The sequence below is a fragment of the Lasiosphaeria miniovina genome, assembly GCF_030549165.1.
Source record: "Lasiosphaeria miniovina strain SMH2392-1A chromosome Unknown B0T26scaffold_2, whole genome shotgun sequence".
Lineage (NCBI taxonomy): Eukaryota > Fungi > Ascomycota > Sordariomycetes > Sordariales > Lasiosphaeriaceae > Lasiosphaeria > Lasiosphaeria miniovina.
This window is the reverse complement of record NW_026848221.1, coordinates 6,843,899-6,871,065: the sequence shown is the minus strand read 5'-3', so window position 1 is coordinate 6,871,065 and position 27,167 is coordinate 6,843,899. Positions and strand designations below refer to the sequence as shown.

General features: G+C 55.0%; 9 protein-coding genes across 9 annotated transcripts; 4 read left to right on the top strand and 5 right to left on the bottom strand.

Annotated features, from left to right (window-relative positions):
• Window positions 1–2,022: 2,022 nt before the first annotated feature.
• On the top strand, window positions 2,023–3,594 carry B0T26DRAFT_748942 (pyridoxal phosphate-dependent transferase; the record flags this gene model as incomplete). The annotated part of the gene is made up of 1 exon (XM_060445029.1): window positions 2,023–3,594. The coding sequence occupies one exon, from the start codon at window positions 2,023–2,025 to the stop codon at window positions 3,592–3,594; it is 1,572 nt and encodes a 523-aa protein (XP_060301636.1).
• A 1,158-nt stretch (window positions 3,595–4,752) lies between these two features.
• B0T26DRAFT_800450 (glycoside hydrolase) lies at window positions 4,753–6,676 on the bottom strand (the record flags this gene model as incomplete). The annotated part of the gene is made up of 5 exons (XM_060447000.1): window positions 4,753–5,125; window positions 5,194–5,571; window positions 5,639–5,851; window positions 5,906–6,042; window positions 6,107–6,676. 5 exons carry the CDS (start codon window positions 6,674–6,676, stop codon window positions 5,068–5,070), a joined length of 1,356 nt encoding a protein of 451 aa, XP_060301635.1. The 3' UTR covers window positions 4,753–5,067.
• Window positions 6,677–9,426: 2,750 nt separating this feature from the next.
• Window positions 9,427–10,830, bottom strand: B0T26DRAFT_673253 (uncharacterized protein; the record flags this gene model as incomplete). Its single annotated transcript, XM_060439575.1, has 4 exons — window positions 9,427–9,945; window positions 10,083–10,153; window positions 10,183–10,450; window positions 10,558–10,830. The coding sequence occupies 4 exons, from the start codon at window positions 10,828–10,830 to the stop codon at window positions 9,427–9,429; spliced, it is 1,131 nt and encodes a 376-aa protein (XP_060301634.1).
• Window positions 10,831–12,843: 2,013 nt separating this feature from the next.
• Window positions 12,844–13,443, top strand: B0T26DRAFT_699283 (uncharacterized protein). The gene has a single exon (XM_060441462.1). It carries the CDS (start codon window positions 13,042–13,044, stop codon window positions 13,261–13,263), a length of 222 nt encoding a protein of 73 aa, XP_060301633.1. The 5' UTR covers window positions 12,844–13,041; the 3' UTR covers window positions 13,264–13,443.
• A 1,795-nt stretch (window positions 13,444–15,238) lies between these two features.
• Window positions 15,239–16,469, top strand: B0T26DRAFT_739017 (uncharacterized protein; the record flags this gene model as incomplete). The annotated part of the gene is made up of 5 exons (XM_060443657.1): window positions 15,239–15,368; window positions 15,487–15,821; window positions 15,891–15,956; window positions 15,990–16,034; window positions 16,080–16,469. 5 exons carry the CDS (start codon window positions 15,239–15,241, stop codon window positions 16,467–16,469), a joined length of 966 nt encoding a protein of 321 aa, XP_060301632.1.
• Window positions 16,470–18,011: 1,542 nt separating this feature from the next.
• On the top strand, window positions 18,012–18,803 carry B0T26DRAFT_639347 (uncharacterized protein; the record flags this gene model as incomplete). The annotated part of the gene is made up of 1 exon (XM_060437128.1): window positions 18,012–18,803. The coding sequence occupies one exon, from the start codon at window positions 18,012–18,014 to the stop codon at window positions 18,801–18,803; it is 792 nt and encodes a 263-aa protein (XP_060301631.1).
• Window positions 18,804–19,180: 377 nt separating this feature from the next.
• On the bottom strand, window positions 19,181–19,817 carry B0T26DRAFT_699274 (uncharacterized protein). The gene has a single exon (XM_060441461.1). It carries the CDS (start codon window positions 19,742–19,744, stop codon window positions 19,532–19,534), a length of 213 nt encoding a protein of 70 aa, XP_060301630.1. The 5' UTR covers window positions 19,745–19,817; the 3' UTR covers window positions 19,181–19,531.
• Window positions 19,818–22,031: 2,214 nt separating this feature from the next.
• Window positions 22,032–25,167, bottom strand: B0T26DRAFT_185001 (Cupredoxin). Its single transcript, XM_060433637.1, has 7 exons — window positions 24,996–25,167; window positions 24,779–24,935; window positions 23,953–24,721; window positions 23,880–23,899; window positions 23,776–23,830; window positions 22,992–23,719; window positions 22,032–22,936 (listed from the first exon to the last, which is right to left on the bottom strand). The coding sequence occupies exons 3-7, from the start codon at window positions 24,689–24,691 to the stop codon at window positions 22,364–22,366; spliced, it is 2,115 nt and encodes a 704-aa protein (XP_060301629.1). The 5' UTR covers window positions 24,692–24,721; window positions 24,779–24,935; window positions 24,996–25,167; the 3' UTR covers window positions 22,032–22,363.
• B0T26DRAFT_185026 (uncharacterized protein) lies at window positions 24,847–26,814 on the bottom strand. The gene is made up of 7 exons (XM_060433638.1): window positions 26,538–26,814; window positions 26,058–26,463; window positions 25,807–25,990; window positions 25,531–25,740; window positions 25,153–25,466; window positions 24,985–25,092; window positions 24,847–24,935 (listed from the first exon to the last, which is right to left on the bottom strand). The coding sequence occupies exons 1-6, from the start codon at window positions 26,622–26,624 to the stop codon at window positions 24,995–24,997; spliced, it is 1,299 nt and encodes a 432-aa protein (XP_060301628.1). The 5' UTR covers window positions 26,625–26,814; the 3' UTR covers window positions 24,847–24,935; window positions 24,985–24,994.
• Window positions 26,815–27,167: the final 353 nt, after the last annotated feature.

Below are 27,167 nucleotides of genomic sequence, written 5' to 3'. Positions count from 1 at the left end.
GGTCTGCTTCGTCACGAGACAGCCGGCACGTTTGCCGACCGAGGTCCCGACAGCCTTCTAGAGCTCTTCGGTGAATGGACCCAGGTCCAACCAAAGCCGGGGCTTTGTCAGAACTAGAACTCGACAACTCTCACCTCTATTGACTCCTGCCAACTGTTGGGTCGAGAGGGCCCAATCGGCCTCTCTACCAAAGGTTCGATCTAACCCTTTATAGAGGCGCCAAAGACGCATCTTTAGCAGCTCTGACACGCCTCTTCAGACTAATGCACCGGCGCTCAAAGATGTAATAGTGTACATCCCTCATACTTTGTTGCGAACGGCGTATCCATGTCCAGCCCGTACCTGACATTTATAGAGGCACCAAAATCAATTTAACTAAAGCTAGCATAGCCGAGCCAAAGCCGCGACGCTGTGCAGGAAATGGCAGCTTCCGGACCAGTTGCCTGCCAGTTCCCCAAGCACCCAATCCAGAAGCCAGTCCCCTCGACAAAGTTGCACAAGCTGCAACCAGAAAGCCGTAAACGCGTCCGAAAAACAGCTCTTCAGATTCTGCGCTGCGGGCTGACAGGTCAGCGTTGCAATCGCCGCCGCAAGTTTTTCACTGGCTCTCCGTAACGTCTATTCTGCTTGTAGGCTGTCGGCGACACCGCTCTTCTCTTGGGTCTAATTATTTGTCACTCAAATTAATCCCACCACTCGCTCTGGGCTTGCTGCCAAATTTTCGATGGTTACAGCCACACACCCACTTGTGCATCTCGCAAACCCGGAACATTGGTGCCTAGACGGCCACATACTTTGAAAACTTCATGACTAGAAGCGCCAGGCCACACAGATGATCTGCAACGCGTTTTGAGTAAGCGCACTCATCTACGCGACTCGGACTAGAACGCGCACCAGCGATCGCCCGCCGACCGTCGTCATGCTTGCTGGATGGAGCATATATCACTCGAATATGCGAGAGAGTGGGATGTCTTGAGAGGCCTAGGCATTACTACAATAGCCCACATCTATCGTAGTTGCCTTCTCATTTTCCGGATCTCCTGGGACATATTCGGTCGAAATCCCGACGCAAGAGGCTGCCCTGGCGCAAATGGTACTGATGGGGGTCTGGAAAAGGGTCTGACAATGCCGACTCTACTCTGAATAGGGCTAGTAGTCCCAGAAGCTAGAGCGGGTGCGCCCAGTCCATCCTGGGCTAGTCTCCTGTCATCCTGGGCTAGTCTCCTGTGGCCTTGCTGACGTGTCGTGGCGTGTAGATCATTGAAGACGTTGGACGTGACCCCAAATGGAAAGGAAACCCCCAAATAAGACCAGTGCCGGGGCCCGATTGGCACTAGACCAGCATTTCCAACCACCATGGCTGGTGCGGATCGGATGTATGCACCAATCAAGAGATCGCCAACCTCGCTCCCGACCACTATAAGCATACTGATACGGAAGCTAGTTGCGTACCGACAGATGTTAGTTCTTGTCAACCTCGGGTGCGTATCGTCGACTTCTCTATCCCAAGATGGAAAACCAATCAAGACTTTGAGGCAGAAAATTTTCGACCTAGGCGGAAAGACTCACCCGGAACCTATGGTGGGGGCTGCGACCACATAGCTGATGTTGCCCAGAGTACCAGGCAACACGTATCTGATTTGTCTGCTAGCGTAACGGCACAACGGCACACCATTACAGAAATGAGGCAACGAGAATGTAGGAGCAGTACAAGTAGGAAGGTTGGAGGCCGATGTTGTGAATTCTTCTCGGGTTCCCCTCTGACCACCGTCCTCCCCGAGATCCACCCTTGAGAGGCATGTCTTGATGCTTGGTGGTATCCCCTACCACTGTTACAGTCATACTCAGCCATCCTGTTAATCTTCTAAGCCAATATCGAACGTCATTCATCATCTCACTTGCATCTCACGCACCTTAACGGGTGTAGAGTGGGTGCCTTGGCCACTTCGCGCCGTCTCGGCACTTCCCTTTCTGTTGTCTCCACCTTCTTCCCTGCATCCTGTCATCGATCAAGGGGCACAAATGGCGGGGATTCTGGACGCTCACCCCGAGTACCGGGACACGGCCCTCTTAGATGAACTGCGGGAGAGCGAATACGGCTACCTCGACGCACAGGACCATGTGTATCTGGACTACACCGGCGCAGGCCTCGCCGCCAGGGCGCAGCACCGGGCACACGACGCCCGGCTCGCGTCGTCCGTATTCGGCAACCCCCACTCGGTCAACCCTACCAGCGCGGCGGCTACTCAGGCAGTCGAGCAGGCGCGTGCGCGAATCCTAGCCCACCTCAACGCCTCGCCCGACGAGTATGCCGTGATATTCACGGCCAACGCCACTGGCGCCGCACGCATCGTTGGCGAGGCCTACCCCTTTGGCCGGAATTCTAGGCTCGTCTTGACGGCAGACAACCACAACTCGCTCAACGGCCTGCGCGAGTTTGCCCGCGCTGCCGGCGCCAAGACCGTCTACATTCCCTCACGCCCAGCCGACCTGCGTGCCGACGTTGCCAATGTTGTGGCCGCTCTCCCACAGAAAAAGGGGCTTCTGCACCAGCTCTCCAAGGCCGCGGCCGGAATGTGCCTCCCGTGCTCGAGGCCGGACGAGACCCAGAATCACACCCCCCATCCGGAAGCAAAGGGGCAGCCCCACGAGCCCCAGCGGCCCAAACACGCCGGCCGCAACGGACTCTTTGCCTACCCGGCGCAGAGCAACTTTTCAGGCGTGCGACACCCGCTCGATTGGGTGTCGCTGGCGCAGCAGCGCGGCTACGACGTGTTGCTCGACGCGGCGGCGTACCTGCCGACGGCGTCGCTCGACCTGTCAGCTGTCCAACCCGATTTCGTGCTCGCCAGCTGGTACAAGGTGTTTGGCTACCCGACGGGGGTGGGCTGCCTCGTGGCGCGGCGGCCGGCGCTAGCCCGCCTGCGCCGCCCGTGGTTCTCAGGCGGCTCCATCACGGCCGTGGCCGTCGGACTACCGCTGCACCGCATGGCCGACGGTAGCGAGGCGTTCGAGGACGGCACGCTCAACTTCCTCGCCATACCCGACGTGCACTTTGGCCTCGACTGGCTGGCGGGCCTGGGCGGGCCGTCGCTGGTTGGGAAGCGCGTGCGCTGCCTGACGGCCTGGTTCCTCGAGCGCCTGCACCGGCTCCGGCACAGCGACGGCTCGGCCATGGCGCGCGTCTACGGGCCCGCCGACACGCGCATGCGCGGCGCCACCGTAGCCTTCAACTTTATTGACGCCACCGGCGCAGTCGTCGACGAGCGGCTCGTGGCCCTCGAGTCGTCGGCCGCCCGCATCTCGCTGCGCACCGGTTGCTTCTGCAACCCCGGCGCCGGCGAGGCCGCCTTCAGCCTGCGCGCCACCGACCTGCGCAATCTGTTCCGCACCCGCGCCGGCGCTGCCGTCATTGACGAGGTGGCCCTAGACAGCCACCGCGGCCTCGGCGTCCCGTCCGTCGGCGCCGTGCGCGTGTCGTTTGGCCTCGCCTCAACGGCTGCCGATGTCGACAGGTTCCTTGGTTTTGCCGAGAAGACGTACAAGGACCGCGTAACGAGCTCGTGCGGGCTTCCGCCCCGAACGGGGTGCTAGTGTCTTTTTGGCTTGTCTCTATATCCCACAAACTTTTCCTGTTGCGGAGAGAAAGCGGTCGATGGAAAGGAGTTGGGGTGCACGTGGATTGTAAAAGGGGAGATGAATTTCAAGACTTTGTTCTCGCTTGGTTGAGGCCATATGTGACGTCAATTAACTCATCTTTCGCAGGAGCCCAATAATTTGGCGAGACCTTGGAGAAATCATGACCTTTCCAGGTAGCCGGTTCCTCGGGCTCGACCTCGCTGGGTTTGAGTGCAGCTTGAGAGTTTGAAGTAGCTTTTTCGGCCACCGTTAACAGCGGCATATCATACCGTTACAGGGTCCAAAGCCGATCTGTTCGGTCAGTTGCAAGACGCAATGCACCATTTCAAGACGACGGAACTGTCTGGCTCAAGACCGACTTGCATACACCCATCCCGGTGTCCAGCAAAGGCACCTCGCCAAACTGCCCTCGAACATGAGGCGACAATATAGAACTTCGCGGTAATGTCCAGAAACAAGCACCCCCACACCGCCTCCGGGCGTTAGCGAGCCCTTGGCGGCTGCCCGGAACCAGGTCGCCGCGGCGTGGTGCTGGGTTTGGCCATTTGCTGCTCGGCTGTCGGCACGGGAGCGCGCAACCCATATCTTGCCTGGCATGACGAAAACCAGATTTTGATACTAGCCTAGTCAGGTCTCGACATTCCGTTCCTGACTGTTCCTTCTCCGTTACGGAAGAGTTGTGATTACGACGCACGTTATTAGCTCTGCCACGAATCCGTCAACGTTGCCAGCTGGCAGACCCTGATCTCGACGGCCTGCCTCCCCAGACGGCCCCCGTGGGAACCTGGGCAGTACAAAGAGGACTTTATGACGCGGCGTATCTGTACATCGCAGCCCTACCTCATTCACGAAAAGATTCGTTGACCAATGCAAACACCATGTCAGCCCCTGATTCGACCAGTCAGATATACCCCCCCCCCCCCCGTCTCGCAGCTTCGCAGACGTGGTTCGTGGTTTTGATATGCATGCTGCTTCCCCCACGGTCCCACAGGCAAGCAAATCCGGACACACCCACACTCCACCGCATTTGCGATACCCTACCTAACGCTCCAGTGCTGCACAAAAATCACAGGTGTACAAAAGCGAATGAGTACAAAAGCGAATGGGTACAAAAGCGAATGGGTACAAAAGCGAATGAGTACAAAAGCGAATGACACGAAATGGCAATGAGTGGACTGTATAGCGTATATACAACAACAACTACTACTGCTGCTACTACTATTTTCTGACACACTGACTAAGGTAGACACTGCATATTTACTACTGAATCGAACATGACGACAACACCACACGCCACACACCGCCTAGTCGCCCTGTGTATCTTTACTTGTACCGTGCTGCTTCGTTAGTGGATGGCAGCGTCCACAGGCTAGCACGGTACATGCCGACACAGAGAGAAGACGGGTGCCTGGATAGACGGCCACCTTATTAGACGGCGACGGTCGAGCCGACGGGGCCGAAGCGGATGTTGGAGTAGATGACCTGGCTGTGTTTGTGCGAAAGATGTCAGCATGGTACCATGCAACGATGAGAAAGGATAGGTAGAGCACATACGCGTTGGCCGACTTTGACTCGACGTCGGCGGGCACGCCCGAGTCCTGGGCGCACTCGCCGCGGGCGGCGCCGGGCTGGCCGGCCTTGTCGGGGGGGTAGGTGGAGTCGAGCCACAGCATGTTGGCGTAGTGGTCGTCCCACAGCGACATGACGAGCACCATGGGCACGGACAGGGCCTGGTTGAGCTGGTCGAAGCCGCCGACCTCGGCGAAGCGGTTACGGTCACCAAACGCCTTGGGCTGCGCCTCGCAGAACTCGGGCGTGATGGCGCTGCTGCCCGACGGCACCCCGTCGATCTTGGGGGCCGGGATCTCAATCTTCTTGCCCCCCTGCACCATGAACTGCGTGAGCTTGTTCTTTTCGAAGCGCGACACGACGCTGTGAATTCCAGTCAGTCAGTACTCGGTGATCAACCGGGTAAGTGGCAGACGGGCGGAAAACGCACGTAAACTTCTTAGTCGTGTCGACCGTCTTTCCTTTCCCGTAAAAGTCGGTGTTGCCCATGCGGTACGGGTTGTAGTCGCAGCCGTTGGCGTCGCAGTCGCCCGAGAAGCGGTCGTCCGAGTACGTGCCGCCGCAGCCCGTCGTCTCGCACACGTGGTACTTGTTGTCGACGCACGCGTGCGGCGTGAAGGCGAACGAGTACGCGTTGGACTCCCTGCGTACTTGTTAGGAACGCGTAATTGAAAAGGGGGTTAGGCCTAAAACGCACCAGACGTCAATCTCGGCACAGCACGCTCCGTACGGCCCCACGCCGGCATTGGGGTCGTTGGACGACGCCTTCCAGCCGTCAAAGTTGGCCTTGCCGCCGACAAACTTGAGGTCGCGCGCGCACTGGCCGTCGCAGTACTGCCAGGGGGTGTTAGATAGTAAACCAGGTCGGGGGTAGGTCGGGGGAGGTGCAAATACGCACGCCTGTGCCGTACTTGGCGCCGGCCTTGTTGGTCGAGTACTTGGCCATGCCGCCGTCCTCTTCCATGGCGACAAAGTACAGAGCCGCATTGAGGCCGCAGTCGACCTTGGACAGGTCGACGTCAAAGGTGAACTCGTTGTTCATGAGGGTGAACATCTGGTACTTGGAGGCGCCGTTCATCAGGTAGAAGCGCGAGCCGATGTTGGTGCCGTAGTCGCCCTTAGTCAGGAACTTGAGTGTGAGGGCGTCGCCGCTGGTAGAGGCGCCGTACGTCTTCTGGTACGTGGCGCCCTCGAGGGCGCACTTATCGGCGCAGTCGGTGCTCGACGTGCACGCGCTGGTCCACTTGTTGCCGTCGTAGCAGTTCTTGGTCGTGCCCGACGTGTGCAGCCACCGCCAGTTGGCGTCGATGACCACCTCGGCGCTGACCGTCGAGCACGACGCCGACCCCGTGCACTTCTTCCACGACATCTTGGGGTGCGTCTCGCTCTGCTCCTTGCCCACCTGCTGGCCCGCCGCCTGGCCCATCAGGGGCAGCGCCGCCGCCAGGTACTGCAGATATTGCTTCATAGTTGTGAATCTGAAGGGGGGGGACAGGAAGTTCCGCTACAGCCGAGCGCAGGTAGACCACAGGTATCTCGATCGGCGACTTTGTGCCGACCGTCCCTCGCTCTTATAAGCCCGGCCAGGGTCTTGGCAGCTGGCCAGTCCCAGACGCAGGCCCGCCGTGTTCGCTTGCCTCTGCAATCTACAATCTACTGAAGAAAACGGAACCGGCCACGCCATGGCCAAACACGAGTTTAATCCAGCTGCATGGCGGCGAGCACTCAAAACCGTCTTGGCCCGGCGGGGGAATCGGCAGACGATCGTGGGGACGCAATCTGGAATCTGGGGAACCAAGGGCTCGCGGAGCAGGCCTGGGGGACTGCCCGGAGCAGTACTCTCACGCCGGCTGCCAAGAGAGAGGCTACCTCGCGGGAGGGTACCGGGTCTGGGAGAGGTATATCACAGAGCCGTGTGGCATGAGCATGTAGTGGTGACACGACGTTGGGGTCTCTGCCAGTCTGTACCAGTACATTGTGAGCTCCCTGTCTTGGTCTGTAATTATATTCACTATTCAGCGGTGCAGATCGGCGACTGGGCAGGCTATTATGGGTTGCGCCGCCGACGTGCCATTAATCACACCTTGCCATTATCTCGGGCCCTGCGGTTGGCTGCGTCGACAGCGTGACCCCTTTCCAACGGGGGGCCAACGTGTGCGGTTGTTGGAGGCAGTGCCTGGTCTGTTTTGATAGGCAGGGAGGCGTGTTCACCCAGGGCAGGAGCGAGTACAGTACCGCGTCCGCGATGGCTTCACGGGGCCAGTCCCCATATTTTCCCGGCACGGGGCTGATTGCAGTGCGGAGACCTGTCCCCGCATTTCCAACGACGTCCCCAGGCCCCCCCATGGTCCCCCGGCGGCGTGCATCACGGTCACACAGCCTTCAGTGGGGCAATTTATCGGCCCCTCCCTGATTCCTTCGACCCCTTTTTGCCGAAGCTGGCGAGGTCGACACGCTGCCCTTGCCCAACCGAGGAGGCCAGCCGAGGCCAGGGGGGGAGAGGGGGGCAGAAGGGCCCGGCAGTTGCTCCCACCGCACGCCTCCAAAGTGGTGTGTCTGTTGCCGTTGTGATTGGCGCGATGCCATGCTCCCAGCGTCTGCTCTCTGTTCGCCGGCAGCCGACCACCACTGGCGCCCAATTTACCCCGGAAATTGTCCACTGCGGAGCTCCCGCCTCCGATTCGCCTAACGCCGCACCGGGCCCTGGCGGTTGCAACCCTCCACGCCCTCGCCAACATGTACGCCTCACGTACTGTACAATACATGGAGACGATGGACAGCCTCGGTTGTTCGCGAAGGATGCCGGTGCTGCGAGTTCAAACATGGACATCCAATTAAATGTGCTGGGGAGGGGAGAGGAATAACAGACAGACTAGAAAGAGATACCCAATTACTCACGCAATGATGCCTTATCAAAACAATCCGCTGCACAATATGCACAACCAGAGTGAGAAGAGGTTGTCAATGAATATACCCATTCCCAGCACGATTGCACCAAGACCAAGACCAAGACCAAGACCAAGACTCATGGCGCTCCGAGAGGTCCAAGAAGTGGCGAATATTGCATATCAACGCTTCCGACGGAGCCGGGAAATGCGATCCGACACGGCGCTCTAGGTGGCCGGGTTGGGCGTGCATGGTTGGTGGGATTCGTGCGCCGGATTGAGTTGCCAAGCCATTTAATTATTGTGAGAATTAAGACACGCAAACTGCTGCTTCCAAGACACCCTAACTAGGTGCAAATTGTTCTGGTCGACTCACACTTGCTTCGGCCATGCAGCCATTGGCGAATCTGACCATTGACAGATGAAGTATGGGTGTCTTTGTTATTTCAGGCATGGGAACGGAGGATGATGGATGGCGCAGTTGTCCTGTCTCGTGTTAGTCACTCGTGTTAGTCAATTTATCTAGGGGCAAGCAACGTATAATTAATAGAGCAAGCCTTATTCAAGACCCACCTCTCTAGTAGAATAGCGTTCAGAGACAAGAGGTCGTGTGATATAGGCTACATCTCTTAGTCGCGTTATGAACATCAACATTAGCATTGACTCGGTAGGCTCACAACGTCGGCCAGCAAGCAAGCACAATACCAACCTACCCATGCATCTTTGCAGCTTCAGTTGATCATAAGCCTACATACTTGACAGTTGATGATTGACAGCTAAATACTTGGACAATGCCTGCGGTTTCAACGGACAAACGGGTTTTCTCCTTTTAGTTCCTTTCCAGTCAAGGCAAAATATTCAGCACATATTTAATCAGATTCATGCTCGTTGCGTGTGGTTTCCAAGACTGTATTTTTCATTTACTTTGGTCAAGATACCGATACCAGATAATCCACAGACGAAACTCAAGCTCACCAAAATCCGTTTCGGACGTAGGGCTGAGCTCTTGCCGCTTTGGGGCTGAGCGCGAGCTGAGCTATGACTAGACCTAAGCAGCACTGAGCGAGGGCTGAGCTACTTAGAAACTCTACTTTCGAGATCACACATCCTTACAAGGGGCCCCTATCTTGGGCCTTGGTCTTGTTTTCCGTCGTTTTTTCGGTCCTCGTCTAGAGTTTCCTCACATGCGACGTCCTCTGACCCCGGATTGAGGCCCAGACACGTCCAAAGGGCTTACAGTAGCATTTGCCGTTTACCAATGCTTACAATTTCTCGTAGTTCTCCTCTGGTATAGTATATTCCATCATACCATGTCTAGACATCGGTAATCGCACTAGCTTATCGGATGCGCCTCTTCATCTATAACTCCGTGGATGTAGGCCGGGCTAAACATGGAATATGCTAGCTTTTCGTCGTTTTGGCGCTTAACGACAGACGGAGTGGCGCAACCTGCAAATATTGCCACCAAGTCTCCTTCCTCTGCCTCCCTAGGCAATAAACCGAGCCTGCTCAGCTCAGTCCAGCAGAGCCTTTTGTTCGCCGTGAGAGCCCTGGGCTTCGTAAGGCTGACAGCAACGTCGGTTCCTGATTGGGTCTGTGATATCACATGAGTATCCGCGTCACGACTGCTGAGAAGAAGGCTGTCAAATGAGAAGATATTCGTCCCTGCCTCGCGACAGAAGGACTCGTGCCACTTGGTTAAATCGTCGCACTGCCGAATGCTTTGTTCCGAATCCTGACGAAGAGTGCTCCAAAATACGAGCTGCATCGGTTCAGAGGTGTCTTCGTACAACATCCATCGATGGCCCTCGTCTGACTGATAAGTATCCAGAGAACTGCTACCTCCGGCAAACTAGAGCCAGTTGTACCACGTCTTGCTAGCCATTCTGGTGTTTTCGTTAGTATTCTCGTCGTAGACGTATCGAATCTTGTCCACTATAACGCCGGAAACTTGGAGTCCTGAACCGATCACTCTTAAGGAGCTCGTACCACTTTCAGGTTCCGGCTCTTTCGCTCTCTCCCAAAGTTTCGGAGGTAGTTTTTGAAAATTAGGAACGCAGCTAGGCAAGGGTAGCAGATTTCCACCCACCCAGTCCACTTCCAAGAGTGACTTGCGCAAGCCCTGTTAAGCCATAGAGCGAAAGCAACACTGTCCCAGCTTCGGTCCAAACTGTTGCTGGGGACTTTGCGTAGTCGATAATGACATGTTCCCTCAGTTGACTGCAGATACCTAACAATCCACATATCTTGTCTTGGCCGTTGGAGCTGTCGTAGTAGTGAGCTAGCCGGAAAGCTTCCAACAAGTCAACAGTTCCCTTCTCCTGGAACTCGGATCGAGTGTCGATAATCTCTAGAACCTAACACCTTGTGCTCGTATTCTTCTAATTGCTATTTAGCATGAATCATATTAGCGTTGGGGTTGAACTGCGTATCGCGACACGCAACGCAGGTAGGTAGATATTACCTTGCGAAAGTCGGACTCCGGCCGGAAGTTATTTTCTGGGGTTTCCCTCAGAGCGATGCCGATATTGTTGATCTCAAATGCCTTGCTTTTCACACCGAATTCCAGGTCGAACCGGAACATGGGATCCTGGAGAGCATTGCTAGGCAGCCAAACCACTGTTCGACCGGCACGTAAATAGATCTCGCCCATACGAGAAACTTGGTCGTTGACTTCACCGATGTCGTTTTGGTTGATGCATATAGCGTCAATCCATATGAAGTCGTAGGTGACCATTCTCGAACGGGCGCGAAGCTCATGGAGGGCAAGTTTGCAGTTTACTGTAACAAGAAGGTTTTATCCGTCACAACTGATAGTCTGGTCCTTCCTTTTTCCATCCCAGCTGTAGGAAAGAGCCTCAAAAAGCGGTGTGGAGAGGATATGATGCTCTTCGATGGAGATGTCGTGGAGTTGCCGCTCAATTTCCGGTACGCGAAGGACATTTTGGGCCGTATTGTGATGCGAAGATATCAATCAGGTTGAACGGATTAGAGTGCTAATCGCTGGTGGCAAGGCAGCAGCAGCCCTAGGTTGACTTTGGGCTGAAAATGAATAGGCGGATCCATGCGCGGAATTTAGCTTGTTACGACCTTGCCGCAAGGGCAACGTGACGGGACCAACGACCCAATCATGCTAGCAGAAATCCGGATTTTGAGGTGGGTAGAACCAGGAGGGTCGCCTCGGGCAGGGGTAGTACTCGGCAAATCTACGAGACACGACGGACGACTATTGGGCAAGGAAGCGAGCCAATCCAACAAGGAGCGAGCAGGGACGAGCCTCGCGTCGCCTCGTCCCTGCCACATACTGTGTAGAAGAACTATATAGACCCAGGCCTCTGGCGCTCAAGTAGTTACCTCTAAATGGGTTTCCAGAAATTCAACCCAAGTCTTGATCGAGTACCAAGAGCTACCGCAGCTTACGATCTATCTACTAGCACTCAGTGTCACTTCCATCCACTTACAGGGTTGACATTCGGGTAGCAAGTCAAAGCATCATGACGACCGGTCTACCTGAGCGAAGCTTTTCAACAAGCTCAGGTTCGGAATGACCTGGGCCCTGTAGCTGCGCTGACAGGGCCACGCTGCCATCGACAACTGTCTGTTTGAAACAGGTCAGAAACCTTCTGCCCGGCTGCAACGGCAGCGGGCCCTGACAGAGCCATCGCAAGGCTCGAGTCGAGTCCTTGTGACGGGCATATCGTGCCTCGTTACACTGCTCAGCCAAAGGGCGAGCAGAAAGCTGAGCAGCCTGATGGGGGGTGATGCTAGGCTGAGTGGAGGTTGAGCCAGGAGGGAAGGGTCCCAAAAAGTGGCCACACGCGCTAACCAAAAAGTCGCTTGAGTTTCGTGTAATGATACCATTAGATCCACAGACGAAACTCGAGCACACCAAAATCCGTTTTGGGACGCAGAGCTGAGCTCTCGCCGCTTTATGGCTGAGCGAGAGCTGAGCGAGCGCTGAGTGGTGACTAAGCAGCGCTGAGCTAGGACTGAGCTGTTTCCGTCCCTCGGTTAGACTTTCTCCCACACCCAGATCCCAATTTGAGACCCGGGGACATCCAAAGGGCCCAGCTCTTCCGTCTCGTTCATGTGAATGAAGTCTCTTCCGGCCGGAAGATAGTTGGTGCTAGTCTCCGGTATCTGTAGCAAGCGATACTTCCACCTCTCAGAGCCTCCTTCATAGTTGCCAGTCGACAATTGTTGCAACCCAATTCATATACTTGTAGTCAATTAGCCAGCTCTTCCTAGGTAGATACAACTTGCTACAAAACTGCCCTACTCTTGCAGAACACTCTCATGAAGCAAGGTCCATCTACGACCTCAGTGCCTATGACTCGGCGTTCCCACTACGGAAGAGCGTCAGGGAGCTGATATTGGATTCGCAGCTGCCTGCTCTAGCTCTCCTGAGCTGGCCTGAGCTAGGCCTGAGCCAGCCTGAGCTCTGCCGAGCCGGGTTTGTGGCATCATGGCAAAAGTGTTCTCAAAACAATGAGCTCAAAGTTGGGATTATCATACAATGCTATACTGTAATTCTTAATCTATATCTATTGGCAATAAAATTTCTACTACAGTGCCGCTACAGCGGCGTTGCAGCAGCTATTGAGCGCTATAACGTCATTGTATGCGCTGCAGCGTTGCGCTGCGACGGTTGAAAAAAATTCCAGTGGACGGAGCTATCTATGGGCCGAGGGAAAGCGGGGCTTAAGACCACTCTACCGGCATTACCCTGCCTGCCACAACTCTCTTTCTACATCACCAGTCAGAGATTCGCTGCACCGTACATCATCAAGCTCTCTCTTTGCCATCTGGACCTCGCCCTTTTCAATCGCGCCTAGATTCGATTGACCTGGCTAGTCACCACTATCAAAAGAGACGGATCTTCCACACCACGTCATTCCCGTCTACGCCGCAGCGCAAGGCTACTGCCGAGTTGCTGCTCGTATCGCCCATGACCGTCAGCGGCCCAGCCGTCTCCTCTTCGAGAAAGCGCCGAATCACGCCGACAGCCGAAACAATATCCCCGAAGAAAATCGCAGTCATCACCAGTCCTGGCGTCGTAAGCCCTCTGATCAACAGTATCGACCCGTCAAACTTTCCGAATTCACCCGGATTCCTTCATCTGGTCGAGCTGGCTCATAAGTTAGGTGGGGGAGTAAGCGAACGCCACTGATCCAGAACATTCTAGATAAGCGAGGAACACAACCAACCCTCTTATATAAAAAGCCCATAACTCAACCAATTCTTTTCCAATTCTCTTCATCTTCAATTCGTTTTATTCTTCTCTTGACAATGGTTTCATATACAGAAGAAGACCTCCGCAAGGCTTGCGAGGAAGCCGTCAGAACACATCGATTACGCAAAGTCGCGCGAAAATGGAACGTTCCACCCTCCACCCTTTATGGCCGTCTACATGGCTTCCTACCTCGAAATGTTGCTCATCAAGATGAGCAAAGGCTTACACAGACCCAAGAGGATCGTTTAGTCGAATGGATTCTTCTTCAACAAGATTTAGGATTGCCCCCTACACATGCACAGATCAGGGAGCTTGCACGCCGTATTCTAGCTGAAAGGGGGGACTCCTTACCACTTGGAAAGGGGTGGTGCCGTGCCTTTCTTAACCGCAATCGAATTTTGAAGACTCAGAGGGCCAAGAGAGTCGATTCGGTCCGCGTCAACTGCGCTACAGAGTCAACAATTCGACCTTGGTTCAACCATTTCCAAACACCAGCTATCAAGGCGATTAAGCCAGAGAATCGCTGGAACAAGGACGAATCTGGTATTATGGAAGGCAGAGGAACCAACGGCCTTGTCATTGGAAGCCGTGCCTTTAAGGCGCTTCAAAAAAAACAGCCTGGAACCCGCACTTGGGCCACTTTTGTCGAATGCATCTCAGCAGCTGGCCGTTGCCTTCCTCCTTTGGTCATTTTTAAGGGGAAAAGCGTTCAACAACAATGGTTTCCTTTGGATATGAAGCCATTTCAGGATTAGTTCTTTACAGCAACTGAGAAAGGATGGACTGCCGATGAGACAAGCCTCAAATGGTTAAAAAATGTGTTCATTCCTCTCACCAAGCCAGCAAACTCCTCTGAGAAACGACTCCTTATTATTGATGACCATGGCAGCCACACAACTGCCGATTATATGTGGGAGGCATTCACAAACAATATTCACATTATTTATCTGCCTCCCCATACTTCCCATGTCCTCCAACCCCTAGATTTGGCCATATTTGGCCCCCTAAAACGACTTTATCGCAGACGGCTTGAGGACCTTCTTGCTAACGCCTTTGACGACTCTTCTGTAGCCGGAAAACGTGCGTTTCTGGAATGCTACCAGATTTCACGCACAGAGGCAATTACTAAGAGTAATGCTAAGTCAGGATGGAAGGCATCAGGCCTTTGGCCCTTGAATGTCAACAAACCGCTAAGAAGCCCACTCCTCCTCAAGAATTCTAATACTTCACGCCCCTTAAGAACTACTATAGTTACCCTAGAGGTTCGCACACTCCGTATGCCAATCCTGGAGGATTATGGAGACGATTGGGTGCAGTGGAGGACTCCTAGAAAGGCACGTGATTACGTTGAGCAGGCAAAGAAGTTCGCACGCATCATCAAAGCAATGCCAGCGGATAAGCTCTTCCTCAGAAAGATTGGTAAGGCTTTGGATGAACAGGCCTTTGAACTGGCTATTAGGAAGCGAAAGATTGAAGGTCTAGAACACACTCTCGAATCAATAAGAGCCAGAAAGAAGAAGAAGGTTGAAGAAGATCCAAATACCACCTTTGCGAATATTCAGACTATTCGTGAGGCCCAGAGAGCTGTAGGGCGTGCAGCAGAGGTTTTAGAAGATGCGGAAGAAGCGGATGATTCAGAGGATATCAAAGATTGTATTGAAGTTTTGTAAATAAAAAGATCACCCTTTCTTTTGTTGGAGGGTTAGTTGGGACTCCTGCTTATACAGAATGTTCTAAATCAGTAGTGTTCGCCTACCCCCCCACCTAACTTATCGGTAAGCACTTCGCATCCCCTCCTACAGAGTGATAATGCTACCCTGATTCTCTAGACCACAGGTCGCCTTTGTAAGGACGTACCGAACAAAAGCCACTCTTCCAAGGCACGGAAGGCACGCCAGCACAGGATCTCCAAATGCCACCTCCGGTGCGGCACCTTATCTTGCCGTTCGACCTCCGAGACGACCCTAGCGCCATGTGGGACTCCAAAAAGCGAGATATGATGTCAAGCATCTTTCCAGGAACGACAGGTATTTCAAGCGACCGTACGTTTATTTACCTCCAGCTACGTACGCTGCCGCCGAAGCCTTGGCCGCTTACCATGGCCGGACTTCCTCTTTACCTCTCTCTGGAGATGGGCCGGGGTCCTATACCACTGATAAGGATTGTTCGTCAGGAATGGTTCCATCGCTGAAGACCGAAACGGCCGAGATATGGAGGATTGGAAGCCGCTGTTCCACATCATCAAGGACCACTTCGAAGGCCTAGGAGTCTCGATTACCGAAGTCATATACTGGGGCGACTTTGTATACATCGTCTTGAAGCACCGTGATACTGATTTCAGCAAACTGCCGTGCCAAGCAGCAAACATCAGCTGTGTCTACTTGTTCGATGATGAGATGGGAAGACCGCCCGCACCGCAAGCTCGCCGTCTTCTCGATCCAACTCCAGGGAATCCGGACGACAGCCAGTACGACACCCTACAGCCCAGGCTGAGAGTAACATCTTCCTACCTGCCAGGCGGCTCCGGCATGTTTATCTCGACAACGACTGGCGTTCTGTTGAAGGATAGAGTTGGTAACGAATTCATGACTGTGGCCTCGCATGGATTCTCTGGCGAATATGGCACGCAAGTCTTCCATGGACTACCTGGCAATGGCCGCTAGATTGGCGAGCTTATCATGGAAGTTTCACACACAGACGTCGCGCTCGTCAAGCTGCGGGACACGGAATCGTTCTCCAACGTTACATTCTAGAACGACGATACTCCGCAGCCTGTTTGGCTCAAAAAACTCACCCTGACCAAGGAATGTCAAACCGGCGATATGGTTTACTTGGATTCGCCCGACACCGGCTGCATCGAAGGGATGTTAATGAAGTCGTCATTCCAAGCAGTCCCCAGTGACGACGGCTCACCAGAACAGCAGTGGGTCTTCACAGCCTGGTACTACCTAGGCCAAGACTCAGCAATCAACCTTCCTGAAGAAATATGTGGCAGTGCCATCTGGAAAAAGGACGGGGATGTCTTGGGATTTTTCAGATACGCTCCAAAAGAAGGGTTCATGATGGACTGGTGCGCCGGAATTGCTGCTGGTGAGCTCATTACCCGAGGGTTTACCCTTGTCAATACGGGCGATAGAGCATGAGGATACCTCTAGGCACTGGCGGTATATGTTGTCCGCCCGAATAGTTATAGACACTTCTTCAGTGCCTCCCTGAAGCTTTGGTGGCCAGGCTCTCGCGAGACATGCCTTAACGAAGGTCGTTCAGCATTTTGGCGCTCTTTGCGGGAGAGTTGAGGACCATTGGAACCTAGGGCAAGGCACATTGCTTCAAGTATGACTCCTACTGTATGTAGCAGGGCTCGGGTCTAGAGCCCGTATCCTAGAGACCAAACCAAGGGTCTGTGTCTAAGGGGACAGGATATGTGACTCTGTCCGAGAAGGAGGCCTCTCGGTTAAAGTTTACATGACTTATAAGGTACTGTACAGAGAGAAGCCGTCAAGGAGTAATCAAAGTGTAAAGTGCCCTAGAAATAGGACCAGGAGGAGACTTAGAGGGCTGCTCAGCCAAAGGGTGAGCAGAAAGCTGATCCAGGCTGATGAGGGCTGATGCTAGGCTGAGCCGAGGTTGAGCCGGGAGAGAAGGTTCCCCCAAAAGTGGCCATATGCGCTAACCAAAAAGTCGCTTGAGTTTCGTCTGATGATACTAAGATAATGCACATTCGTCGTTCCTAATTTCAAGCGCAACATCCAAAGTCAACGTTCGCAGAGCTAATTCCTTCCCCTCGAGGCAATGCAGACAACAACATGGATAAAAGACCAGCGCCAACCATGCAGTTCTCCTCTACTCACACATGCTGTTCGTTGTTACTTTGGTTACCGCCCATCTCAGATACCCAGTTCCAACGCAACAACCAGACCAGAACCCGCAAGATGCACAGAAATGGGGGCGGAAACGGCCTCATCGAACATATTTGTTCTGCAACCGTCGTGTAGCAAATTTTAGGCCTCATCCCAAACCAAGACCGCAAGACCACAAGCCCTCAAACTAGATAATTATGAGCTTTGATCCGAAATTCGGCGTACCCCCTCGGGGTTCCTTGCCAGCTGCTGGCAGTTGAGATACTCGGGGCCTATTTTAGGCCGGTAAAATCGTGAAATACCATTTTACCGCCAGTTGCGTGGCTGCTAGGAAATACGGCATTTTACCATATAAAAAGCGGTCCCTACTTTGGCAGCTGTCAATGACCCCCAGGGGGTACGCCGATTTTTAGATGGGGGTACCCAGATGAAAGCTCATAATTGTCAACGCATCGCATCGCCACGGCAATCACCCGAGCTCGTCCAGGCGCGCGCGTTATTGTATATATATAGATGGGCTACCACTGAACCTACCAATCACCAGCCTCACAAACTGCCGAGGCGGGCCTCATCTCCCGTCAGAAACCACTGCCAAGCCTCATATGTCATGACAGCCGCCCCAATTATCCGTCCGCCACGACAGACAGGACAGACAGGACAGACAAGCCAGACAGACAGACAGACATTATCCAGTGCCGACCCTCAAAATAGAAGCCGGTATATATACCACCCGGTCCATGCCACGCCACCGCTCGCCGGTACCTGCCCAACACCCGCAAAAAACCCCATGACAAGCAGCCAGCCAGCCAGCCAGACAAAACCAAGATGCTGCTCACACTCGCCCTCGCCGCCCTATGCGGCAGCAGCAGCGCGCTCGCAGCCGACTGCACGCGCGAGACGCTGCAAGCGGGCGCCGACAGCCTAGTCGCCGCCCAAGTAGTAGGCAACCCATCGCTGCTAAAAGCAGCCGACGGGCTCACCTACACGGAGAACTTCAAGGCGGGGACGCTCAAAACAGGGATCCTCGCGACAGCGCTCAAGATCGACCACAGCCGCAGCAGCCTCGACACGACGCAGTGCGCGACGTACACGGAGCTCATCTCGGCATCCGGCACGAAGCCGTACGTGCTGGGGTTCCAGATGCATTTTTCTGCGTCTGGCGGCATCGCCAAGGTGGACGCGCTGACGACGGCCAAGGGCGACTGGCTGTTCAACGCGACAGGCACGCTGAATTGGGCGAAGAAGGAGGACTGGGGGGAGATTGCGGCGGGCAAGCGCGACTCGCGCGCCGTGATCCAGGCAGCCGCGGACGCCTACTGCGACATCTTCGCCAACAAGAGCGTGGTGGTGCCGTGGGGCAAGCCGTGCGCGCGGCTCGAGGGTGGGTCGTACACGGGCAACGGCGGGCCCAACGATAGTTGTAATGTTGGGATCCCGAGCGGCGTGGCGCTGGTCGACCGGCGCTATGTCATTGACGAGACGGTCGGCGCGGTCGACGTATTCCTGAGCTTCTCGGGCATCCCCGACAGCCACGAGTTCCGCGTTGAGGGAGGGAAGCTGCGGTTCGTGCATACCTTGACTGTGATGACGGCGCGGTCGGGCAAGAGCAAGGTGTGAGGGCTAAGGGTGGCTGATTGAGGGGCACTGAAAATAGGTAATTACACAAAATAACTAAAATCAACGAGGAAGCGGGTCATGGACACCCTGGTGAATTCGTACACGCCGTCTCGCCGGCTAGGGACTGGGGCAATATACATAGGTAGGTGATTATACAATTTGACAAGAGGGAGAGCTGCGAGCCATGAACGAAGAACCTATTGGATTCACCAGGGTACCGGTACTTGAATCAACAGGGCGTAACTGTACGCCGAAAGCTGGTGGTTCAAGTGATGGATTGTAGATGTGTGTTCTTCTCTCTAGCTTTCTAGCAGTGCCAGAAAGCCCCTTCTTATAACTATTGTGGTGGCGAAGTGGGTGGCGAAGTCTCTATCTAGAACCTTCGAGGCCCTTCTGCTTGAAACATTCCAACAGAACCAAAAGAAAACATGGAGTCTGTTTTGGAATTGGAAGCCCGAGAGAAAAAAGACCTGGGATGTGAATGAAAGCAGAGAAAGGAAACGGCTGGAGCATGCAGTTCACTGACCAACCTCCAGCTCTGCGCTGCGTCAAAACAATGCCGAATTGAAAGTGTAAATCACACAAGTTCCACACGTGAGTGTGAAATAGAAAGCAACTTGTCGAAAGGGTTCAAGGATTTTTTCACCCGTCACCACATTATATCAGTCAGTCATCTCGTATCATCTCGTCTCACCCCAACACCCGAGACACCCGAGAAAACTAATCAATCAATCCAGCAAAAACGCGGTCTCGATCCCGGCCGCAGCCCTGTTCGCGCCGGTCGTGTTCTTGGGGTAGCAGTAGTTGTTCGCCGCGCCCTGGAGGCCGGAATACACCCAGACCACACCAACACATTTGCCCATAACAGAACTGGGGAACGTGTTGAGGTAGGCGCACAGCGTGATGCAGTCGACCATGGAGCGGATGGGGAAGTAGCCCATGGTCTCGCCGACCGTGTCCGTCTCGCAGCTGCGCTTGAACACCAGGTTGCTGCCCGGCGGCGAGTAGTTGCTGAGGCTGACGGCCGGGCACTCGGGCGTCGTGGCCCCCGGCAGCGAGCCCGCCGGCGGCCCCGCCTGGCTCGGCTCGAAGCCGAGGTAGTTGCCGGGCGTGGCCACTGGCGCGGGTGTCGACGAGGAGCGCTTGATCGCGGCGGCGGACGAGGATGACGGCGACGGCGGCGATGGCGAGTCTGTTTTAACTGATGGCGAGGGTGTGCCTGCTGACTTGGCTGACGGGTCTGTGTCCGGCTTAACTGTTGTGTCTGTGTCCGTGCCTGATTTGGCTGGCGTGTCCGATTTGGCTGGCGAGTTTACGTCTGTTTTGGCCGGTGTGGTGGCTGCTGCTCCCGCGGGAGGGCTCGTTTGGCCGGCTACAGGTGGGGATGATGACGACGACGACGACACCGAAACCGATACTGATGACGACGAACCCGTTAGTCCTGCTCCGTTCTGCGCTCCTCCGTTTGGAGATGTTCCGCCCTGAGATGTTCCGCCCTGAGATCCGCCTCCCTGGGACCCTGTGTTTTGGGATCCCCCATTATCGGTAGTCGCGTTGTTCCCCAGCGCTAGGGCCTCCTGGCTGTGCTTGGGCACTAGCGTCTGGCTCTGCACGACGGCCACTACGACCAGGGCAATGGCCAGCAGGATGTTGCTGAGCGACAGAAAGAAGGTCGTCCTCCGCAGCCCTAAAATCTTCGGCGTCCGCGGCGGCAGCGGCGGCAGCTGATGGCTCATCAGCTCGTGCTTGAACTGGGCGGCGTGATATGTCTCGTAGTTGGGCGGGTAGTTAGCCGGGTAGGTGGGCGGGTAGGCCGTTGGGTAGGCGGTCGGGGACGGGCGCGCCGGGTCGGCGAGATGCAGCCCGCTGCCGGCCGACGACAGGTTGGTAGCCTGGAGGCCCTCGTAGTCTCGCATCCCGGACATGTCCCCGGGTGAGCGCCTATAGCCGGAACCAGCTATCTTAACTCGAGAGGCGAGACAACAGACTCGGAGGCGAGATGGCAAGAGGAACCAGGCGAGAATTTCAGTCTGCCAGTGGCAAGGCCGCCGCGTTCCAAGGGAGTGTATAAGAAGGCGAGCAGGCGCCCGACCCAAAGGTCCCCAATCCACCACGCCTGTCGTGGCTCATTTAGTTAACACGGCCAGCCTGGGTGGGGGCGTGGGCTACGCCGCGAGCTGTCGGGCTTGGCGGGAGCCGAACAAAATCCTTCCATGTATACCAATGGCGCATACTGGTAGTCAGGCGGCCCAGCTCTTTCTCTCAAACTCTGGCTGACTCCACACTCTATTCTGGTCTAGTCCTAGTAACCCAGAGGGATCTGGCTCGCCCTGTATGGTGCATGTTTGCAGGCCCCATTGCACCCTAGCAATTTGAATAACGTAGAGACACCGATATGTTTACGGACCTGACGACCACCACTAGAACTAACCAGCCAAGACTATTTGCCAATCTGGGCCCTGGGGGCGGTGTTTCACACGTCGCAGGGGGTGTAAGCATGGACCACGAAAATGCTTTTCGCAGCTGTTGGTGACACTGCGTGCGTGCGTGCGACTCCAAAGATCCGAGCTCAATCGACCAGCTAACAGCGCATAACCATATTGCCTGCCGGCTGCTTGCCGTTGCGGGCAGAGAGGGTCCCCGCTTGATGTGATATGTGCAGGGCACGCCCAGATCCCTTTTGTGTGCTGTGATAATTAATTAATTTGCCAACAAACACCACGGCAAGCAAGTGCTGAAATGTTTCTTGGCCCGCTGCTAGCCTCTCCCGAGTGCCAATGGCGCGTCTGTTGAGCAGGTCTCGTCGTGTTTCACGGCCTGCCGCATCGGGCTGTGTGCTGCCGGCTAGCGCGGCCAGCCATCCGCAGCCGAGTCTAGCTCGCCGCCATCGACCATAGGGACCCTAAATGGCACACCCCACAATCGGTGGCCGACATCCACCCAGGCACCGTGTCTAGGTGGAAGGCTGTGAGGCTGACTGTGCCCCATCGGCAAGCCGCCAACAGCGGCCAACTAAATTGATTCCTTGGGCGGCGCTTAGCGAGGTTGCATGCGGCATAGCGGCACACGGGCGTCTGGCGACCAAATGGCTACGCCGCTTTGTGGCCAGTTTCCATGCCCTGAAGCTGCCTGGCCCTCTCCTTCACTCACGCCTCGCTTCCATTACGGGACCACCTCAAGCCTGCCATTCCCACCCGCGAAGTGACGCTGAGCCTCTGCCACCAAATTATATAAATTCTGCATTGATTACCAGCAAATACCCTGCTCTAGTGTACTCGTCACTCTCAGTTGGCATCCTCATGCTCGGTTACTAAATAGAAGGAGAGGAGAAAAATAAATACTGACACACCTTCCCATCTATTCCCTCGCATATATAAGTAACTCACAATAAGGCTATAACCCTAGAGGCAAAAGTATTGTGTACAAGGTGCTCTATCTGCTTCCTTCTGCACTACTAATCGATAGAATTCAAATAAGAATCAGAAGCCAGCACGCTCAGCCCAATGAGTAGTGCCGCTGCCAAGAAGAATAGCTGATGAAACACATCACCAGCCGACACATTAGTTGTCCGGAGGCGGTGGCGCAGTCATGGCGCCGTAGTATAGGTTCGGATCCTCGGGCTCCGTGTTGGCATTGCTGAGGTCGAGCCAGTTCTTCGAGTTGCCGCCGGCATTGCCCTTGCGCGATATCCCCAGAGCGTCGCATACATTCTTATGGCTGTTAGGAATGTACGGCTTGTAGGCCTGGAGGACGTCGGGCGCCTCGATAAACGTCGCCGTCAGCCCGCTCTCGACGTGCCATTCCGTGTGGCAGTGGAACAGGTTAATGCCCGGGTTGTCGGCGACGAATCGGATCGTCACCGAAGAGCCGCCATAGACAACAACAGTGTCTCGTCGCATCGGGTACTGCGGCGTCGTGTCAAGACCCGGCCACAGAGTCCCGCCCTCGCCGCGGTTAATGACCTGGAAGTTGTGTCCGTGCAAGTGGAAGGGGTGTGCGCGCGTATCGTGATTGTTGAGATCGATTTCGACAATCGAGTTGAACGTCAATACGCGCGGGTTGACGTGGCCGTAAATAGCAGGGTTCATTACATAGTCGGGCGGAGCTGTCAGTGCCGTGAACATGGTTGGGACCTAGACGTACACATCGTTAGATATGGGCACAGTATGGAGGTGGGAGGCAATAAACCTTTTGCGACACGTAGGTAAAACTACTCAGGAACCCGCGAGTCGACCCAGCATTGTCTACGCCAAAGTCTGCCGTAAACGCAATCGTTCGGACATTTGGGCCATCAATCAAAGTATGCTTGTCCCAGGGAACCAAGCGCGAGTCGTCCCACACTTGCGGTGTCAGTGTGAAAGGAGCCGGGAGCGGTTTGCTGCCATCGTATACGAGATATGCGGTGCATGTCGGGTTCATGTTGGGCGGCGTAACCGACGAGCCGAACATGTCCACGTTGAACTGGGAGACGATTGCAAAGTTCTGGGTAGCCGCCGGTCTGGCCTTGACAATTACCGCATATCGCTGCGCGACTGCAACGAACAGCTGGCTAACCGTCTGCGGCAACGTGTACACTCCATCGACCTCGACAATCTGCATATCATGCTGATCAAACTGGAGATACTGCCCAGCAAGGGCGCCCATGTTGATGATGCGGAACAAGTACGTCTTGCCAGGCGTCATGGCAAACTGGACATTCTGTGCCTCATTGATCAAGTTGGAGTTTGGGACAGGCTCAGCGCCGCCTGTCGTGTCAGTATTGTTCGCCGATAGGTAATAATGAATGAGATACGGCGCCTGCTTGTGATACAGGTCGCTGAGTGTCAATGTGTATTCCTGGTCGACCTTGTATGGCGTATTCGGGATGGTCCATGGCGCCTTCGGGTCGTTGATGATTAGGGGACCTCGTAGGCCATCTACACCGGCGGTTAGGAACCAATACTCGCCCTTCACATTGCACAAAGTAACTCACCGATGTACTGGCCACCGACATGGGCATGGTACCAGTAAGTTCCGGCTTGCCAGAGCTGTTTCGAGTTAGACGTGTTCCATGCGTTGCGAATTAAGATCACTTACATTGAACTGGTAAACAAACGCTGCATCTATGTTAGCCCTATGTTTCCTATGCTCGGGTCGTCGTAGTACTTACAAGAACCTGGGGGGATAGGGCATTGATTGACCATGGCAGGTCCATCCTCATAGGTCGTGTTCTGCTGGAAGAGGCCGTGGAAATGAAGTGTGGTTGTTTGATTGCCAAGCATGTTTACTAGATTGATCTTGATGATATCGCCAACGTTGCCTTTGATGGGTGGGCACGGCCACTGCCCGTTGATTCCGACAAACGGCCGCCTGAACCCATCTGGAGAAGCCGAAACCCAGGTTATGTTCCAGTTGTAAGTGACGATCTTGCCTTTTGGAATGGGCGTGTTTGTGTAGCTTGGGTAAGGCGCAGAGCTGGTGGACGAGGACGACGTTGATCTGCTAGAGCTGGTACTACTTGAAGAACTAGATGTCGTCACAACAGTCGTGCTGGAGCTTGACGACCGAGATGTTGACGAGGAAGACGACGTGGACGACGACGAGGACCTAGATGAAGATGACGAAGATGTCGAAGACGAGGCCGTCGACGACAATGTGGTTGATGATGATCTGGAAGAGCTCGTCGACGTTGAGCTGGATGATGGCTGGGAAGATCCAACCAGGGAGCAAGTTGCCGGCGGTTGTGGTGCAATGGTACCAGGAGGCGCCAATGCAACGACAGTCTGCTGCCGTGACGTGATGAGCCGCTGGTTGCCAAAGGTCGGGCGTTGGAACTTGGAGAGTCGACCGGTCGCGAAAAACGGTATGGGTTGCAGAACGCCACCGACGGGTACAGCTTGAAAGGCCATTACACCGGTATTGATGTCGGATATCCAGAGCTATGATATCATGTCAGGGTCTGCAACGGTGTCTATCATTGCTCCAGCACAACTCACAGTTCCTGTCCCAGGCCTGCCATGCAAGGTGGTGACAACCGGGCTCGCCTGACCGGCAAATGTCTGGGCAGTCTGGCCGGCGAGGGTGAAGACTGGCTTCCCGCTCCCATCTCTGCTGAATGAGTAGGCGTAAATGGGTCCGCCCGTTGCCACAAGACTAGGCAAGCGTGTTAGCCCGTAAGACTGGACGCAGGCTGGATTCATACCCTCAACATACTATAGGTAGCCTCCCTCCAAGGGGTAACTAGCTATACCGCCAAAAAATGAGCCCGACAGAGTGAAAGTCTGTAGGATTGCGTCGGAACCTCCGGCTCCTGCACGAGGTCAGTCATATGTAGCCTTCAATAATTACCTAACATCGACACTTGACTCACCCATTCGGAACCCGCCGAGATTGTCTGCGTTCATTATGTAAACAATACCTGCCTTGCTGCCCATTACGGCTATGCGTGCCACGCCTGCCCCGTTGAAGGTAGTAGGATCCAGAAGGGCTATAGCCGACGAGCCAATATCACGATCACCTCCGTTGTAGGTATCAAAGGTAGCAGTCTCGAACCAATCCGATTGCACCAAGCCACCCGAGGCGGGATCGACATTGAAGGCAACCGCAGCTTGCTCCAGCGTGCTCAGGTAGGTCTTGCCGCTCTTTGGAGTCGTCCCGCTGTTCTCTCCGGAACCGCGGCCGTTTCTGTATGCTCGTGTCAGCCGTCTTGCCTCCTGCTCCGAGCGGAGGTATCCTACTTTCAACTTACCCAGTTGAGAAAAAGATACGGTTGCCGCCATCGGAGGCTATACCCGATCCTGACATCCAGATACCAGCCTTGCCGCCTTGTTGTACCTGAATATCGAGTGGCTGTGGGCTTGGCGCTCCAGGAGCGGCGACCATGGCCTGCACGGCCGTAACACCGACGCCCGACGTTTTGGAAACGGTCACAAGCATTCCAGTGTAGTTGAAATTGTCACTGTGACGCCGTTAGTCGAAGGAGCCCAAGGAGAGGGGTATAGGATTGGGAACCGTTGCAACACACCAATGGCCGCCGAAACCGGCGACGATGTTGTTGCCAACAGACAAAAGCGAGGGCCGCTGCAGCACAGTGCCCCCAACAAAGTAGCGAGCGTGATCGTTGTCGGCATACTTGCCGTCGATGACAACGGGGAAGGCTTGCACGTCGGCCAGGCTAGGCAACCGAACGGCGTACATTTTATAGATGCCTAGATTGAGCCTAGTTTCAGTACACACCGTCTCCAGGGAATTGGGAAGAAAGGGGTTGTCACAGACCGTTGATGGCGCCAGACCCGGGATTGTTGGGATCGCCGGGACCCGTTCCGTCCTTGTAACCTTTAGCAAAGAAGTACATGATGTCCGTGACAGGATCAATATAAGGGGTTCCCGTGATACCGATCGAGTATAGTATGTCTCCACAGTTGGAGTCGTAGGCCATGAACGGGGCCATGACTGTGCGTTGCGCTTGGACGACTCCGGTAGCGCTATTGAGCACGCGCACGGTATTGAAGTTGGACACGACGATGACGACCTCATCTGAGGAGCCAGGTGGTGTCCAGGTCAGAGGCTTGGCCAAGAAATACTCGTTTGTCTGAAACACCGTCTGCCAGATTCGCGTGTAGCTGCTGACCCTGGCGGGGTCCACGTTATGGCATGGCAGGTAGCCAGACTGAGCAGTATCCTGCTGTGAGTTAGCTATGCCTGCTCGAGTTTTAGATAACATTGTGGCCTTGAGCACGGGGAGGCATGGCATACGGCATCTCGCAGCGAGTCCGTGATCTGAACGGAGCTGACCAGCGCCGGGAGCAGCGCGGCGAGCGCTGTCACACACCAGTGCCTCATGGCCGAAACGAATGTGGGGAATGTGAGATGATCTCCGCCGAGACGATTAACGAACGAACGATAGTGAACGACTATGAACAGAACAGTGAAGAAAAAAACGAGACTAAGGAGTGAGGCCCAGAGCAAAAGAATGACGATGCCAAGACCGACAGCCAGAATTCCGGCGGGGGGTGGCGGCGGGTTTTGAGGGCGGCGATGGCTTAGACAGGCGTGGGATCGTCGGACAATATGGCCCCGAAGGCGTCAGGGTTCGGCCATTTCGTCGAGAAGGGCCGGCAAGCCACGGTCATGGCGAGGCGGCCGATATTGTGTAGCCTCTGCAAGGTACTCCCAGGCTAGCCATGCTAGGTCGCCAAGATGGAATGCATTTTTATCCCTGATCAGCGCCTTTTACAATGTTGAATAGCGGCGAGATGGGACCTGCGTATGCAATGCAGTCCACGTCGCGATTGGCGAGACCTGTCCCGGGAGCCCGACCTAGAAGGACGCCGTCCCCTTGCCTGTGCCCGACCATTGACCAATACCCCCCGCCTCCATGAAGTC

Excerpts from the sequence above, each read along its gene's own strand:
- B0T26DRAFT_699283 (XM_060441462.1), top strand. The coding sequence starts at position 13,042 with ATGACCGTCAGCGGCCCAGCCGTCTCCTCTTCGAGAAAGCGCCGAATC.
- B0T26DRAFT_699274 (XM_060441461.1), bottom strand. The coding sequence starts at position 19,744 with ATGGGCTACTTCCCCATCCGCTCCATGGTCGACTGCATCACGCTGTGC.
- B0T26DRAFT_185001 (XM_060433637.1), bottom strand. The coding sequence starts at position 24,691 with ATGGCCTTTCAAGCTGTACCCGTCGGTGGCGTTCTGCAACCCATACCG. Across the intron at positions 23,900-23,952 it reads CCCTATCCCCCCAGGTTCTT|CGTTTGTTTACCAGTTCAAT; the intron begins GTAAGTACTACG and ends ACATAGATGCAG. Across the intron at positions 23,831-23,879 it reads CGTTTGTTTACCAGTTCAAT|CTCTGGCAAGCCGGAACTTA; the intron begins GTAAGTGATCTT and ends AACTCGAAACAG.
- B0T26DRAFT_185026 (XM_060433638.1), bottom strand. The coding sequence starts at position 26,624 with ATGAGGCACTGGTGTGTGACAGCGCTCGCCGCGCTGCTCCCGGCGCTG. Across the intron at positions 25,991-26,057 it reads CGGGTCTGGCGCCATCAACG|GCATCTATAAAATGTACGCC; the intron begins GTCTGTGACAAC and ends GGCTCAATCTAG. Across the intron at positions 25,467-25,530 it reads CGTATCTTTTTCTCAACTGG|AAACGGCCGCGGTTCCGGAG; the intron begins GTAAGTTGAAAG and ends ACGAGCATACAG.